The 16,531-nt window shown below is 44.7% G+C and overlaps 1 protein-coding gene across 1 annotated transcript; it reads left to right on the forward strand.

The window, feature by feature from the left end:
- Window positions 1–11,927: 11,927 nt before the first annotated feature.
- On the forward strand, window positions 11,928–13,734 carry LOC124702559 (metacaspase-1-like). The gene is made up of 5 exons (XM_047234711.1): window positions 11,928–12,361; window positions 12,444–12,774; window positions 12,857–12,980; window positions 13,094–13,285; window positions 13,379–13,734. The coding sequence occupies exons 1-5, from the start codon at window positions 12,013–12,015 to the stop codon at window positions 13,436–13,438; spliced, it is 1,056 nt and encodes a 351-aa protein (XP_047090667.1). The 5' UTR covers window positions 11,928–12,012; the 3' UTR covers window positions 13,439–13,734.
- Window positions 13,735–16,531: the final 2,797 nt, after the last annotated feature.

Genomic DNA, 16,531 nt, shown 5'->3' on the forward strand with positions numbered 1-16,531 from the left:
AGAAAATTGCTCTCTCATAACAAGATTTAGTAAAGCAGGTTTAATTTCAAAAAAAATTGCTGTAGTAGCAGGTGGAGCAATAGGTGTGCATAAGAAATCATTATTATTTGTGCTAGTGAAGTCACACAACTTAGTATTCTCAACAGTACCCATTTTAGCAGTAGTAAATAAAGCAAACTAAATAAAGTAAATGCAAGTAACTAATTTTTTTGTGTTTTCAATATAGAGAACAAGATAGTAAATAAAGTAAATCTAGCAACTAATTTTTTTGTATTTTTTATATAGAAAGCAAAAAAAACAGTAAGTAAAGTAAAGCAAGACAAAAACAAAGTAAAGAGATTGGATGTGGGAGACTCCCCTTGCAGCGTGTCTTGATCTCCCCGGCAACGGCGCCAGAAAACTGTCTTGATGGCGTGTAAGACACACGTCCGTTGGGAACCCCAAGAGGAAGGTGTGATGTGTACGACGACAAGTTTTCCTCGGTAAGAAACCAAGGTTATCGAACCAGTAGGAGTCAAGGAACACGTGAAGGTTGTTGGTGGCGGAGTGTAGTGCGGCGCAACACTAGGGATTTTGGCGCCAACGTGGAACCTGCACAACATAATCAAAGTACTTTGCCCCAACGTAACAGTGAGCTTGTCAATCTCACCGGCTTGCTGTAAACAAAGGATTAAACGTATTGTGTGGAAGATGATGATTGTTTGCAAAGAACAATCATCATTATGGCGTGTCTTGATCTCCCCGGCAACGGCGCCAGAAAACTGTCTTGATGGCGTGTAAGACACACGTCCGTTGGGAACCCCAAGAGGAAGGTGTGATGTGTACAGCGACAAGTTTTCCCTCAGTAAGAAACCAAGGTTATCGAACCAGTAGGAGTCAAGGAACACGTGAAGGTTGTTGGTGGCGGAGTGTAGTGCGGCGCAACACTAGGGATTTTGGCGCCAACGTGGAACCTGCACAACATAATCAAAGTACTTTGCCCCAACGTAACAGTGAGCTTGTCAATCTCACCGGCTTGCTGTAAACAAAGGATTAAACGTATTGTGTGGAAGATGATGATTGTTTGCAAAGAACAGTAAAGAACAAAGTTTGAAGTAGATTGTATTTCAGATGTAAAGAATGGACCGGGGTCCACAGTTCACTAGTGGTGTCTCTCCCATAAGATAAATAGCATGTTGGGTGAACAAATTACAGTTGGGCAATTGACAAATAAAGAAGGCATAACAATGCACATACATATATCACGATGAGTACTATGAGATTTAATCGGGGCATTACGACAAAGTACATAGACCGCTATCCGAGCATGCATCTATGCCTAAAAAGTTCACCTTCGAGTTATCATCCGAACCCCTTCCATTATTAAGTTGCAAACAACGGACAATTGCATTAAGTATGGTGCGTAATGTAATCAACACAAATATCCTTAGACAAAGCATCGATGTTTTATCCCTAGTGGCAATAGCACATCCACAACCTTAGAACTTTCACGTCACTTCGTCCCAGATTCAATGGAGGCATGAACCCACTATCGAGCATAAATACTCCCTCTTGGAGTTACAAGTATCAACTTGGCCAGAGCCTCTACTAGCAACGGAGAGCATGCAAGAACATAAACAACATATATGATAGATTGATAATCAACTTGACATAGTATTCAATATTCATCGGATCCCAACAAACACAACATATAGCATTACAAATAAATGATCTTGATCATGATAGGCAGCTCACAAGATCTAACATGATAGCACAATGAGGAGAAGACAACCATCTAGCTACTGCTATGGACCCATAGTCCAGGGGTGAACTACTCACACATCAATCCGGAGGCGATCATGGTGATGAAGAGTCCTCCGGGAGATGATTCCCCTCTCCGGCGAGGTGCCGGAGGCGATCTCCTGAATCCCCGAGATGGGATTGGCGGCGGCGGCGTCTCTGGAAGGTTTTCCGTATCGTGGCTCTCGGTACTGGGGGTTTCGCAACGAAGGCTATAAGTAGGCGGAAGGGCGGAGTCGGAGAGCTAACGGGGGCCCCACACCATAGGGCGGCGCGGGCCCCACCCAGGCCGCGCGGCCCTGTGGTGTCGGCGCCCCGTCGCCCCACTTCGTTTCCCTTTCGGTCTTCTGGAAGCTTCGTGGAAAATAAGACCCTGGGCGTTGATTTCGTCCAATTCCGAGAATATTTCCTTTGTAGGATTTCTGAAACCAAAAACAGCAGAAAACAGCAACTGGCTCTTCGGCATCTCGTCAATAGGTTAGTGCCGGAAAATGCATAATAATGACATAAAGTGTGTATAAAACATGTGAGTATCATCATAAAAGTAGCATGGAACATGAGAAATTATAGATACGTTTGAGACGTATCAAAGTTCCAAATTCATTCTCATATATGGATTCCTTCTTGGATTTCATGGATTCTAGCAAGTGCAACTAGGACCCATCATTGCTTCCTTGTAACTCATGAGATCATCATCAAGGATGAAGAATTCCTTCTCATACCATTGAGGAGGTTGTCGAACTATGTTTATCCTACATGGTTCAGCTACAAACTTGTTTGAAACTACTGCATCTAATACAAGAGTTTTCGATTCGATCTTAGGGATCATAGGTGGAGCAACTTCTACTTCCTCAACCCTCTCGGCCGTATCTAAAGATTCAACAATCCCATCAAGTTGTACTTTCATCTCACACTTACTTTTCAAGAAACTCTTTCTCGAGGAATGTACCATTTTAGATCTTACATGTGTCCCCTTGATATTCTTCAACGGCATATTTGACAGGGCTCTCCGAGCTCTAATACCACTTGTCTTTGTGTTCCTCTCATACTCGCTCACGAATGCACTGAATCAGACTGAGAGAGACGGAGAGAAAGAGAGAGAGATGGAGAGAGAGAATTGGTTTTTGCTGTTGTGTGTTAGAATTGAAGATTTTATGTCTATCTTTATTCATCTTTGTACTTTCCAAAAACAAACAAACTTAAAATGAGAGATGCGATACGGCAGAGTATGTGGTCATACCATCACACGACCCTCTACAAAGATTCCCACTAGCATTGCCATGATCTTGTTGATCATGTCATTCCATAATCCGGTCATGGTGGCGAGCTAAGCTAGCAAACAACTAGCCCAAATTGACCAGGCAGTGAACGGATCTAATGTTCTGAGTCTTAACTGACAAAACAGAAATATAGCGCCTCAAACTCTAAACCAACACTGAAACAATCTTATTGACACTTGGATTCAGAGATGGAATTGATCGATGAAACAAGATTAGAAGCCAACATAAATATCGTCCTTGCAAAGTAAAACCACTAAAGGTCGGACTTAAAGATTTCACCCCGAAGCTCGAGACTGAGTCCCTCAAAAGTACCATGATGGCGTGTAACTCACACGTTCGTTGGGAACCCCAAGAGGAAGGTATGATGCGCACAGCAGCAAGTTTTCCCTCAGAAAGAAACCAAGGTTTATCGAACCAGGAGGAGCCAAGAAGCACGTTGAAGGTTGATGGCGGCGGGATGTAGTGCGGCGCAACACCAGAGATTCCGGCGCCAACGTGGAACCTGCACAACACAACCAAAGTACTTTGCCCCAACGAAACAGTGAGGTTGTCAATCTCACCGACTTGCTGTAACAAAGGATTAACCGTATTGTGTGGAAGATGATTGTTTGCAAGAAAACAGTAAAGAACAAGTATTGCAGCAGATTGTATGCGATGTAAAGAATAGGACCGGGGTCCACAGTTCACTAGAGGTGTCTCTCCCATAAGATAAAAGCATGTTGGGTGAACAAATTACAGTCGGGCATTTGACAAATAGAGAGGGCATAACAATGCACATAAATGTCATGATAAATATAGTGAGATTTAATTGGGCATTACGACAAAGTACATAGACCGCCATCCGACATGCATCTATGCCTAAAAAGTCCACCTTCGAGGTTATCATCCGAACCCCTTCCGGTATTAAGTTGCAAAACAACGGACAATTGCATTAAGTATGGTGCGTAATGTAATCAACAACTACATCCTTAGACATAGCATCAATGTTTTATCCCTAGTGGCAACAGACACATCCACAACCTTAGAACTTTCGTCACTCGTCCCGGATATCAATGGAGGCATGAACCCACTATCGAGCATAAATACTCCCTCTTGGAGTTAAGAACAAAAACTTGGCCAGAGCTTCTACTAATAACGGAGAGCATGCAAGATCATAAACAACACATAGGTAATAACTTGATAATTAACATAACATAGTATTCTCTATCCATCGGATCCCGACAAACACAACATATAGTATTACGAGATAGATGATCTTGATCATGTTAGGCAGCTCACAAGATCCAACAATGAAGCACAATGAGGAGAAGACAACCATCTAGCTACTGCTATGGACCCATAGTCCAGGGGTGAACTACTCACTCATCACTCCGGAGGCGACCATGGCGGTGAAGAGTCCTCCGGGAGATGAATCCCTCTCCGGCAGGGTGCCGGAGGAGATCTCCAGAATCCCCCGAGATGGGATTGGCGGCGGCGGCGTCTCAGTAAGGTTTTCCGTATCGTGGCTCTCGGTACTGGGGGTTTCGCGACGGAGGCTTTAAGTAGGCGGAAGGGCAACACGAGGGGCCACACGAGGGCCCCACACCATAGGTCGGCGCGGCCAGGGCCTGGGCCGCGCCACCCTAGTGTGGCGGCGCCTCGTGGCCCCACTTCGACTCCTCTTCGGTCTTCTGGAAGCTTCGTGGCAAAATAGGACCACTGGGCGTTGATTTCGTCCAATTCCGAGAATATTTCGTTACTAGGATTTACGAAACCAAAAACAGCAGAAAACAGCAATCGGCTCTTCGGCATCTTGTTAATAGGTTAGTTCCGAGAAAATGCACGAATATGACATAAAGTGTGCATAAAACATGTAGATATCATCAATAATGTGGCATGGAACATAAGAAATTATCGATACGTCGGAGACGTATCAGCATCCCCAAGCTTAGTTACGCTCGTCCCGAGCGAGGTAAAACGATAACAAAGATAATTTACTGAAGTGACATGCCATCATAACCTTGATCATACTATTTGTAAACATATGTAATGAATGCAGCGATCAAAACAATGGTAATGACATGAGTAAACAAGTGAATCATAAAGCAAAGACTTTTCATGAATAGTACTTCAAGACAAGCATCAATAAGTCTTGCATAAGAGTTAACTCATAAAGCAATAAATCAAAGTAAAGGTATTGAAGCAACACAAAGGAAGATTAAGTTTCAGCGGTTGCTTTCAACTTGTAACATGTATATCTCATGGATAATTGTCAACATAGAGTAATATAACAATTGCAATATGCAAGTATGTAGGAATCAATGCACAGTTCACACAAGTGTTTGCTTCTTGAGGTGGAGAGAGATAGGTGAGCTGACTCAACATAAAAGTAAAAAGAATGGTCCTTCAAAGAGGAAAGCATCGATTGCTATATTTGTGCTAGAGCTTTTATTTTGAAAACATGAAACAATTTTGTCAACGGTAGTAATAAAGCATATGAGTTATGTAAATTATATCTTACAAGTTGCAAGCCTCATGCATAGTATACTAATAGTGCCCGCACCTTGTCCTAATTAGCTTGGACTACCGGATCATCGCAATACACATGTTTTAACCAAGTGTCACAATGGGGTACCTCCATGCGCTCTGTACAAAGGTCTAAGGAGAAAGCTCGCATTTTGGATTTCTCGCTTTTGATTATTCTCAACTTAGACATCCATACTGGGACAACATGGAAAACGAGATAATGGACTCCTCTTTAATGCATAAGCATGTGGCAACAATTATTATTCTCATATGAGATTGAGGATATATGTCCAAAACTGAAACTTCCACCATGATTCATGGCTTTAGTTAGCGGCCCAATGTTCTTCTCTAACAATATGTATGCTCCAACCATTAAGGTGGTAGATCTCTCTTACTTCGGACAAGACGGACATGCATAGCAACTCACATGATATTCAACAAAGAGTAGTTGATGGCGTCCCCGAGAAAACATGGTTATCGCACAACAAGCAACTTAATAAGAGATAAAGTGCATAAGTACATATTCAATACCACAATAGTTTTTAAGCTATTTGTCCCATGAGCTATATATTGCAAAGGCGAATGATGGAATTTTAAAGGTAGCACTCAAGCAATTTACTTTGGAATGGCGGATAAATACCATGTAGTAGGTAGGTATGGTGGACACAAATGGCATAGTGGTTGGCTCAAGGATTTTGGATGCATGAGAAGTATTCCCTCTCGATACAAGGTTTAGGCTAGCAAGGTTATTTGAAACAAACACAAGGATGAACGGTGCAGCAAAACTCACATAAAAGACATATTGTAAACATTATAAGACTCTACACCGTCTTCCTTGTTGTTCAAAACTCAATACTAGATATTATCTAGACTCTAGAGAAACCAAATATGCAAACCAAATTAGCAAGCTCTAAGTGTTTCTTCATTAATGGGTGCAAAGTATATGATGCAAGAGCTTAAACATGAGCACAACAATTGCCAAGTATCAAATTATCCAAGACATTTTAGAATTACTACATGTAGCATTTTCCAATTCCAACCATATAACAATTTAACGAAGAAGAAACTTCACCATGAATACTATGAGTAAAGCCCAAGGACATACTTGTCCATATGCTACAGCGGAGCGTGTCTCTCTCCCATACAGTGAATGCTAGGATCCATTTTATTCAAACAAAACAAAAACAAAAACAAACCGACGCTCCAAGCAAAGCACATAAGATGTGGCCGAATAAAAATATAGTTTCAGGGGAGGAACCTGATAATGTTGTCGATGAAGAAGGGGATGCCTTGGGCATCCCCAAGCTTAGACGCTTGAGTCTTCTTGAAATATGCAGGGGTGAACCACCGGGGCATCCCCAAGCTTAGAGCTTTCACTCTCCTTGATCATATTGTATCATACTCCTCTCTTGATCCTTGAAAACTTCCTCCACACCAAACTCGAAACAACTCATTAGAGGGTTAGTGGACAATAAAAATAAACATGTTCAGAGGTGACACAATCATTCTTAACACTTCTGGACATTGCATAAAGCTACTTGGACATTAATGGATCAAAGAAATTCATCCAACATAGCAAAAGTGGCAATGCGAAATAAAAGGCAGAATCTGTCAAAACAGAACAGTCCGTAAAGATGGATTTTATTGAGGCACCGGACTTGCTCAAATGAAAATGCCCAAATTGAATGAAAGTTGCGTACATATCCGAGGATCATGCACGTAAATTGGCTTAATTTTCTGAGCTACCTACGGGGAGGCAGGTCGAAATTCGTGACAGCAAAGAAATCTGAAGCGCCAGATAATCCAAATCTAGTACTTACTTTACTATCAAAGACTTTACTTGGCACAACAAAACTCAAAACTAAGATAAGGAGAGGTTTCTACAGTACTAAACAACTTCGAAGACTGAAATATAAAACAAAAATACTGAAGTAAAAACATGGGTTGTCTCCCATAAGCGCTTTTCTTTAACGCCTTTCAGCTAGGCGCAGAGAGTGTATATCAAGTATTATCGAGAGATGAAGCATCGACATTACCTTGGGCTTTTCCCTTACCTTTCTTGTCCTTTTTCTTACTCTTTGGCTTAGGGAATATATGGCTACCCCCGGGTGTAGAGGTGAATTTTAGGGTGCCTTCTCTCATGTCTATGACTGCTCCCAATAGTTTCAGCAGGGATCTTCCGAGTGTGATTCGTCATGTTCCTGCGCATTCAATGACAAGATAATCAATGGATATTGTTCTCCCAAGAATGGTTGTATGCACACCCGCAGCTATCCCTTTAGGAATTATAACGAGTTATCAATAAGAGTTATTCCTTCTCCCCCTTCAGTGAATTCCCAAAGTTTCAAAGATTTATGAATACTCTTAGGCATTAGGCAAAATTCGGTCATAATATCACAATTAGCATGAAGAGTTTGGTCACCTATGACAATTTTAATAGTAGGATCCCACAATGAAGGTTCAGAGTTCACTAAAACTTGATCAAGACGGTTACGAATATATCCATAATTTTCATTTAAGCGAGATGCACTTGTCTCAAGAGTGTTTAATCTATTATAAATGCTAATAAGGGCTGAATCAAAGTTATTAGCTGAATCATGTGATGCAACCAACTTCTTTATGGCATTAAAAGCTTGATCCCCATTACAATGAAGGAAATCTCCTCCCACTAGAGCATCCAAGGCATATCTATAGCGAATCATAAGACCAAAATAAAAATTACTAAGGAGCAAACTTAGAGTCATTTGAAGTTCAGTTTTACGATAAGAAGTAAAAATCCTGGACCAAGCATCTTTAAAACTTTCCTCATCCCCTTGTTTAAAAGTAAAAACTAATTCCTCGGGTGAAGTAGTAACAGGTACAGAGCTAGACATGATAACAAAAGTAAACTAAATGCAAGTAACTAATTTTTTTGTGTTTTTGATATAGCAAACAAGATAGTAAATAAAGTAAAGCTAGCAACTAATTTTTTTGTGTTTTGATATAATGCAGCAAACAAAGTAGTGAATAAAATAAAGCAAGACAAAAACAAAGTAAAGAGATTGGGAAGTGGAGACTCCCCTTGCAGCGTGGCTTGATCTCCCCGGCAACGGCGCCAGAAAAAGAGCTTGATGGCGTGTAACTCACACGTTCGGTGGGAACCCCAAGAGGAAGGTATGATGCGCACAGCAGCAAGTTTTCCCTCAGAAAGAAACCAAGGTTTATCGAACCAGGAGGGGCCAAGAAGCACGTTGAAGGTTGATGGCGGCGGGATGTAGTGCGGCGCAACACCGGAGATTCCGGCGCCAACGTGGAACCTGCACAACACAACCAAAGTACTTTGCCCCAACGAAACAGTGAGGTTGTCAATCTCACCGAGCTTGCTGTAACAAAGGATTAACCGTATTGTGTGGAAGATGATTGTTTGCAAGAAAACGAGTAAAGAACAAGTATTGCGAGCGAGATTGTATGCGATGTAAAGAATAGGACCGGGGTCCACGGTTCACTAGAGGTGTCTCTCCCATAAGATAAAAGCATGTTGGGTGAACAAATTACGGTCGGACAATTGACAAATAGAGAGGGCATAACAATGCACATACATGTCATGATAAATATAGTGAGATTTAATTGGGCATTACGACAAAGTACATAGACTGCCATCCGAGCATGCATCTATGCCTAAAAAGTCCACCTTCGAGTTATCATCCGAACCCCTTCCGGTATTAAGTTGCAAAACAACGAGACAATTGCATTAAGTATGGTGCGTAATGTAATCAACAACTACATCCTTAGACATAGCATCAATATTTTATCCCTAGTGGCAATAGCACATCCACAACCTTAGAACTTTCTGTCACTTGTCCCAGATATCAATGGAGGCATGAACCCACTATCGAGCATAAATACTCCCTCTTGGAGTTAAGAGCAAAAACTTGGCCAGAGCCTCTACTAATAACGGAGAGCATGCAAGATCATAAACAACACATAGGTAATAACTTGATAATTAACATAACATAGTATTCTCTATCCATCGGATCCCGACAAACACAACATATAGTATTACGGATAGATGATCTTGATCATGTTAGGCAGCTCACAAGATCCAACAATGAAGCACAATGAGGAGAAGACAACCATCTAGCTACTGCTATGGACCCATAGTCCGGGGGTGAACTACTCACTCATCACTCCGGAGGCGACCATGGCGGTGAAGAGTCCTCCGGGAGATGAATCCTCTCTCCGGCAGGGTGCCGGAGGAGATCTCCAGAATCCCCCGAGATGGGATTGGCGGCGGCGGCGTCTCAGTAAGGTTTTCCGTATCGTGGCTCTCGGTACTGGGGGTTTCGCGACGGAGGCTTTAAGTAGGCGGAAGGGCAACGCGAGGGGCCACACGAGGGCCCCACACCATAGGTCGGCGCGGCCAGGGCCTGGGCCGCGCCGCCCTAGTGTGGCGGCGCCTCGTGGCCCCACTTCGACTCCTCTTCGGTCTTACGGAAGCTTCGTGGCAAAATAGGACCACGGGCGTTGATTTCGTCCAATTCCGAGAATATTTCGTTACTAGGATTTCTGAAACCAAAAACAGCAGAAAACAGCAACTGGGCTCTTCGGCATCTTGTTAATAGGTTAGTTCCAGAAAATGCACGAATATGACATAAAGTGTGCATAAAACATGTAGATATCATCAATAATGTGGCATGGAACATAAGAAATTATCGATACGTCGGAGACGTATCATACCACCAAACCAGTACTACCTTGTGGTGTCACCACAACTTTCCTGAAACATAAGACGGTGGCTCGGGAACATCTAGGATGCGCATTGTCATGATGTGAACATCATCATGCAACCGATAACCATGATCGCATAGATATGATTCTCATCAACGACAATAGCATCATGGCTCCATCGGCCAGGAAGACCCCTGCTGCAAACACATTGACGAAGGTTAGCTAATCTTCGACTAAGGTGGTGGTGGTTGTTGTTGTTGTTGTCCATGCTCATTTTTCTTCCAAACCTCATGGCGGTTCCCATTGTTTCTTGCATGTAAAACTAGAAAAAACAACATACTCTCCCAACCTACTTCAACCGCGAACCACACCGCAAAGAAGGACCCCCCCCCCCCCCCCGAACGGACATGAAAACCCAAATTCGATCTATTAAGCAGATGCGGAAGCTTTTCTTCCAAGGCCCATATTCTTTCTTTTGTCCATGAGAGACATCTCTACATTTCTTATTATGTCCTCGAAAGCTTTCCCACCAAGACCCAAGAAATCTCCTTGCCATGTCGAGGACTAGCCGCCTCCAGACATACAAGAAAGTCACAAAGCTATTTTGCAAAGAGAGCCTCAGAGTTGGGTGCCAATGCACCTGCATCATTAAACTTGTCACCACAGTAACCAATGTCAAACGGCTGGCTGGGCTCCACCGGTGGTGGTGTGAAAGCTACCGCCAAGGTCTCAAGTTTGGACATGACCAACATCATTGGATCCAAGATCCTATCGATGTCCTTGTACTCAGAGGCAGCCAACACATCGGGCTGCAGCAACATGCATGTTCTCGTACAAGGGGAGAAACAAGCCAAGATGCATCCTTCTCCTACCACGGCCAACACCTTAGTGACCTTATCATTATCAACAACCATAGATGGTTCCTGCTCAATTGACTCACGAGAAGCGCCCAAGCCTGCAAGCTCCAAAGAATTAGTAGCATGCGCGAACCAAAGCTTCATTGTTGTCGCCTCTTCCCCGAGCGACGAGAGGCCTACGACATCAGCCTATCTCTGGATCAACGAAGGATAAGACTGAGCAACCGGGGAGCAGCTCCGCTGACAATAAGCATGAGTGACCGGAGAGTGAGCGGGCAGCCGGAGAGGAGACATGAGCGGTCGGAGAGCGAGTGTGACAGAACCTCTCCCGATAACCAAAACAACGACAACGGATGCATCGGAATGGCTCACGGAATGCTCTGCCGTGGTGGTCACAGTCGAGGCAACGAAAGCATCTCCCACGATCCCAATGGCTTGAAAGAAAGGCTACGGCTGAGACCCATTGATCAGAGGCTTTCACAGCTTGATTGCATTCTACTACTACTACTGAAACAAAAATGGAAAAAAGAAGAATCATCTGAGAAGTGCACAACATGGAAATGAAAAAGAATCACGTACCCGTTTCCACTTGGTATTTGGAGTATATACACAGCATCATGGGCGCTGTCTTGAAGAAAAAAGAGAGACAAGCATAAATGTTCAATCGACAACAATATATGCCCATATCCACTCGGGTAAATCGTCCGTGGGAGTGGGAGAATACTCGGATATAAAAAAATCTTTGTCACTGCGTGCGGTGCTACCTTGCGTTGATTCATGCGCTATATAAAGGGCGGTACGACGGAGGGGCAGAAGCAGAGTGCTAAGAGCAAGCAAGCAGCAAACGTAGCCTGCGAAGCAAACTCTCACCCAAGCAGGCAGCCATGAACTGCGGTGGAAGCAGGGGTCCGGCGGCAACAGTGCGGTGCAGGGAATGCCACACGAACCTCACCGCGGCGCCCGGCGCGCGTGCCGTGCACTGCATGCAATGCAACTGCGGTACGCGCGTCCCCGGGTCTGGCTCTGGCCGGCAGGTGGTGGTGGTGCCCCACCCGGGCCCTAACCCGGGCTTCGGCGTCTGCCGCAGCAAGAAGCGCGCCGTGCTGATCGGCATCAAGTACACCAGCAGGCGGGCCGGCGAGCTGAGGGGCCCCATCAACGACGTCAAGTGCATGAAGCACCTGCTCACCACGCGCTTCGGCTTCCCCTGCGAAGGCATCATCGTCCTCACTGGTAAGAATCTATCCATGGTGATCGACGATCCTCGTTCATTCGTGGTGCTTACTGAATCGGATACATACATGTATATATGTAGATGAGGAGACGAACAAGTGCAGGCTGCCCACCAAGGAGAACATCCGTATGGCGATGCACTGGCTGGTTCAGGGTTGCAGCAACGGAGACTCGCTGGTGTTCCAGTTCTCCGGCATCGGCACGCAGGTCCCCGACGAGGACGGCGACGAGCGTGACTGCATGGACGAGGCCCTCTGCCCCATGGACTCCTTCCACCAGGGCCCCATCCTGGACGACGAGATCAACGCGGCCATCGTCCGCCCGCTGGTGCACGGCGCCAAGCTCCACGCCCTCGTCGACGCCCACCACAGTGCCACCGTCCTCGACCTTCCATACCAATGCGTTACGTCCAAGTCAGTACTAATTAACCATGATCTACTATACTTTTACATCTATCTAAAACGTAAAGGGTAACCCATCCGGTTCTTGGATCAGGACTACCGGGTGCCTGAACTGGGTGAAGCAGCCCACTCCGAACGGTGCCTGCAAAGGCACCAGCGGGGGCAGGGCCGTGCTCATCAGTGGCAGCAGCGGCGGCAAGAAGATGCCTGCTAACACGGTCAGAACTGTTTCTGAATTCCCCATTCCTCATGCCTGTTTCTCAATAAGGAGACAGTCTCGCCTTATTTCGTTTGTGTGACATGTCGATCACTAATGCGTGCGTCTGTGCAGCTGCCTGAGCCCTGCGCTACCATGGGCGCCCTGACGCACAGCTTCATCAAGGCACTGGAGTGCGAGCCGCACGCCAGCTACGGCCGCCTGCTCACCTCCATGAGGACCATCATGCGCCAGGGCGGGCCTTGCAGCCTGCCAGGCCCCGTCGGCAGCTCCGTCCGCAAGGTCACCAACTTCAGCGGCGTGGAGGCGAGTCACATTTCTATTCTCTAGGAGTAACTGTTTCAATCACATACTGTATTTCATTTGCTCACCTACATCTCTATGTTGCTACTTTTGCAGGCGCCTTGTATGTCTTCTTCTGAGAATTTCGGCATCGACTGCGAGAAGCTCTGCATCTAGAACCATGCATGATTCTCGTCGTCGATTAAGGCTACTGCAATCGAACGATTACTACCCAATCATCATCGACCGTGTCGAAATACTCTATCGATCACTGGCCGTGATGCTTGCTACTACTGCTAGTACGTGTGATGTATCACCTGCCATGCCATCAAGAACGAGCAGATAGCTCACATAAGGCTCTAGAGAACCTGGCACGTTCTCTATGACTACTCTACCGTACCTCACTGTAATAAGGTCGTTGCGTGTCATCACATCGCCTTTAATAAATTGACTCCTATATGTTATCGTCCTAACGCGTGCAATTAATCTACCGAAGATCAAGCAATCACATAGCGATAAAGGCACTAAGATTTGGTATGATCCATAACTGTTATGGGTTTAGAGTGTTCTAAATAACACTAAACCCATAATTGTGTGACCATACGGATTCGGATATGTGCAGGCATGTCTAAAACACTTTCCGCAACAATAATCGATGGCATCCACTTGATAGATGTAACGACTCCCACATATAATGTTGCCTTTATCGTGTGGACCTTTTGTGTTATGTTTGTGAACATTTCGTATTGCTTCGCGATACTTTGTATAACCCGAGACGAAATCGTTATGTTATCCTCGTTACCCGGCATGTACTCTTTACTCGTACCATATTATTGATGTTCTTGTGACTAGCGACTTAGTCACATGTTGTCCTGCTAGACAATGAAGAACATCATAATAGCTGAGTGGGAGCAGAGTGTATCGCTGCATCATCGGAGGAGCAGATCCCAACCTACATAAGATAGAACTATGGTATACTTTCCGGTATAGCTAAAGACAACCTTTATTGTTACCTTGTTAAGGGATAACGTTTTATGATCTCATACCAACAATGCAGTATCCAAGTCTGCATTAGTCACACAGTCTAACGAATTTAATAAATGGTAACTTGTCATGAGAAACTACCGGTAACAATATCAGCGGGTCTATCCGATACCATTGTTTTTCCCAAACAATGGTGTCCTCATATATCAGCAGCAAACTTGTAACAACTTACTAGGGCCCATAGTCAGGAAAACAACTCTATCAACAATATACCAACTAGTCTCAGAGATGAGACTAGGGATATCTATTGGTTTTTATAATTCCACATGTGTAAGTAGGTTTATCTCCAAATCGTTATATTTGGAACCAATACAGTTACAACATAGAATTACAAACTTACTAATGAATCGGGAAATATAAATAATATAACTTTATTATTGGATAGGGCTTATTTTCTTTTATCTAATCATCTTGTGTCAAATCCACAGTTGTCTCATCCTTTTCGGATAGTCTTCAATATGTCCCAAAACTATAGCTCTCCTACTCATTATGCATCTTGTCACCCGCACATTGACATGTGCACTGAGCAACACAGAAAATAGGACCATGCACTTTGTAAGCCTTTGAGATTCAAGACTTTCTAAAATACTTTCTCAAATCCCCCCTTTCCATCACTTTGTAAGCCGTGGATATAGCTACGCTCGTATGTCATCATGGTCATCACATCGTCGTTAGGCTTCTAGCTCACCCCTTAAGGAAATAAAACAGAGAAAATATTACTCGGTTAGAACACAAAGATAGTATATCCTACGTTATTTAAGCTCTGTGATGTCCAAGTAAATAGAGAAAATCACGAAGATAACTAAACAGAGCAATATCTTAGTACTAAACTAATAGAATGCATTGTTAACTAACAATAATTACAAAAATCTAATTCCATAAGATTTACACATCGGAAAGTCTTAGAACTAAGATCGGGGCGGCCGATAGCGAGGTCTACTCGGGGAACCGCTGAGGGCACATGATGTACCCATCAACGGCAGAGCGACTACCAGATGGCCTTCTGCAAGGACCCCTGGGGACTGCACCACTGCAAGTGGCAGTGGGCACTGCATGGGCACTGCATGCACGTAGTTGTGGTTTCTAGAGGTGGATCTGATGTCCTATCTCTCCTAGGTGCCTGAGGAGTTTGGCATCTGAAACACACCGAGCAACGAGACAAAGTGTGGGGCTAGGGTTGGGAGGGACTGAGATTAAGAGAGAAGGTAGCAGGGGGAACTTATAGATGCACGACATGGGCTTTCTGGGCTACAAAACTTAGCAATGGAGTTCTGTGAAAATTCTATTTGCGATAAGCCATATCAGCATTGGAGATTCTCACACAACCAGAAGACGGGTATTTGTCGTTTCCTTGTCATCGACAGTTCCATGAGGGGATCATCAAAGCTAGGGTTAGTAGTGAAACTAGATGATGGGATGTTCGAGTCGGTGATTTACCTAGGTTCACTTCCCCACTATGGAGGATCGCTACGTCCTGCTAGAAATTCAGTATAATGCACAAAGTATAGGTAGGTTACAATGATGTGTTCTCCATTGCCCTAAAGGTTGTTCTTTGGCCGGCTTATAAAGACGTCTGCACCTAGTGTTTGATGGAGGTAAAGGCCTAGCCAACTTCAGAATGCTAGTCTATGTCGGCAAGTATGCCGTGTCTTGTACTTCAAGTCCCCCGTCTTCCTGGACCTTGGGGAATCTAGCTTAGGCCTCCTTACTTAGTCGAACCTCCATCTTCTAGGAAGTTGGACACTCGTCTAGACGCCTAGACCTATGTCTTAACCACCACACTGGGACCCCCAGGCTTTCTAAGATTGGACCTTGCCGTGGTATACCCTATTCATCATAACCCAATAGCAGCCCCGGGAAGGGTTGCGTCAGCTATGAATCAGCCTTGACCCTTGGACCAAGCACCGCCTAGTGGGACGGATAGCTCGTTCCAGGCCTGGGTTAGTAGCAGTGTGGGCATCACCGTCGGACTCCTAAGCAAGTCTTTCATCTTCCATGTATAAAGCGTAGGAGGGTGCACATGGAAGGACGGTGGAGAATTAGCCGCAATAGTTAGGTTACAAATAGGCCGGTGCGGGAGGTGCCCCCTAGTCCGATGATAAGGAAATAAGGCCAGAACCCGGGAAGCCAAAAGGTAGGCTGGGCATTATGGTTCATGGTCCATGACAAGACAAGGAGTGAGTCGGGCGTGCCTCCGCTCCATTGCCCATGACGCGAGGAGGAAGC

This window comes from Lolium rigidum, chromosome 3, assembly GCF_022539505.1.
Source record: "Lolium rigidum isolate FL_2022 chromosome 3, APGP_CSIRO_Lrig_0.1, whole genome shotgun sequence".
NCBI lineage: Eukaryota > Viridiplantae > Streptophyta > Magnoliopsida > Poales > Poaceae > Lolium > Lolium rigidum.

Excerpts from the sequence above, each read along its gene's own strand:
- LOC124702559 (XM_047234711.1), top strand. The coding sequence starts at position 12,013 with ATGAACTGCGGTGGAAGCAGGGGTCCGGCGGCAACAGTGCGGTGCAGG. Across the intron at positions 12,775-12,856 it reads TACCAATGCGTTACGTCCAA|GACTACCGGGTGCCTGAACT; the intron begins GTCAGTACTAAT and ends TTCTTGGATCAG. Across the intron at positions 13,286-13,378 it reads CCAACTTCAGCGGCGTGGAG|GCGCCTTGTATGTCTTCTTC; the intron begins GCGAGTCACATT and ends CTACTTTTGCAG.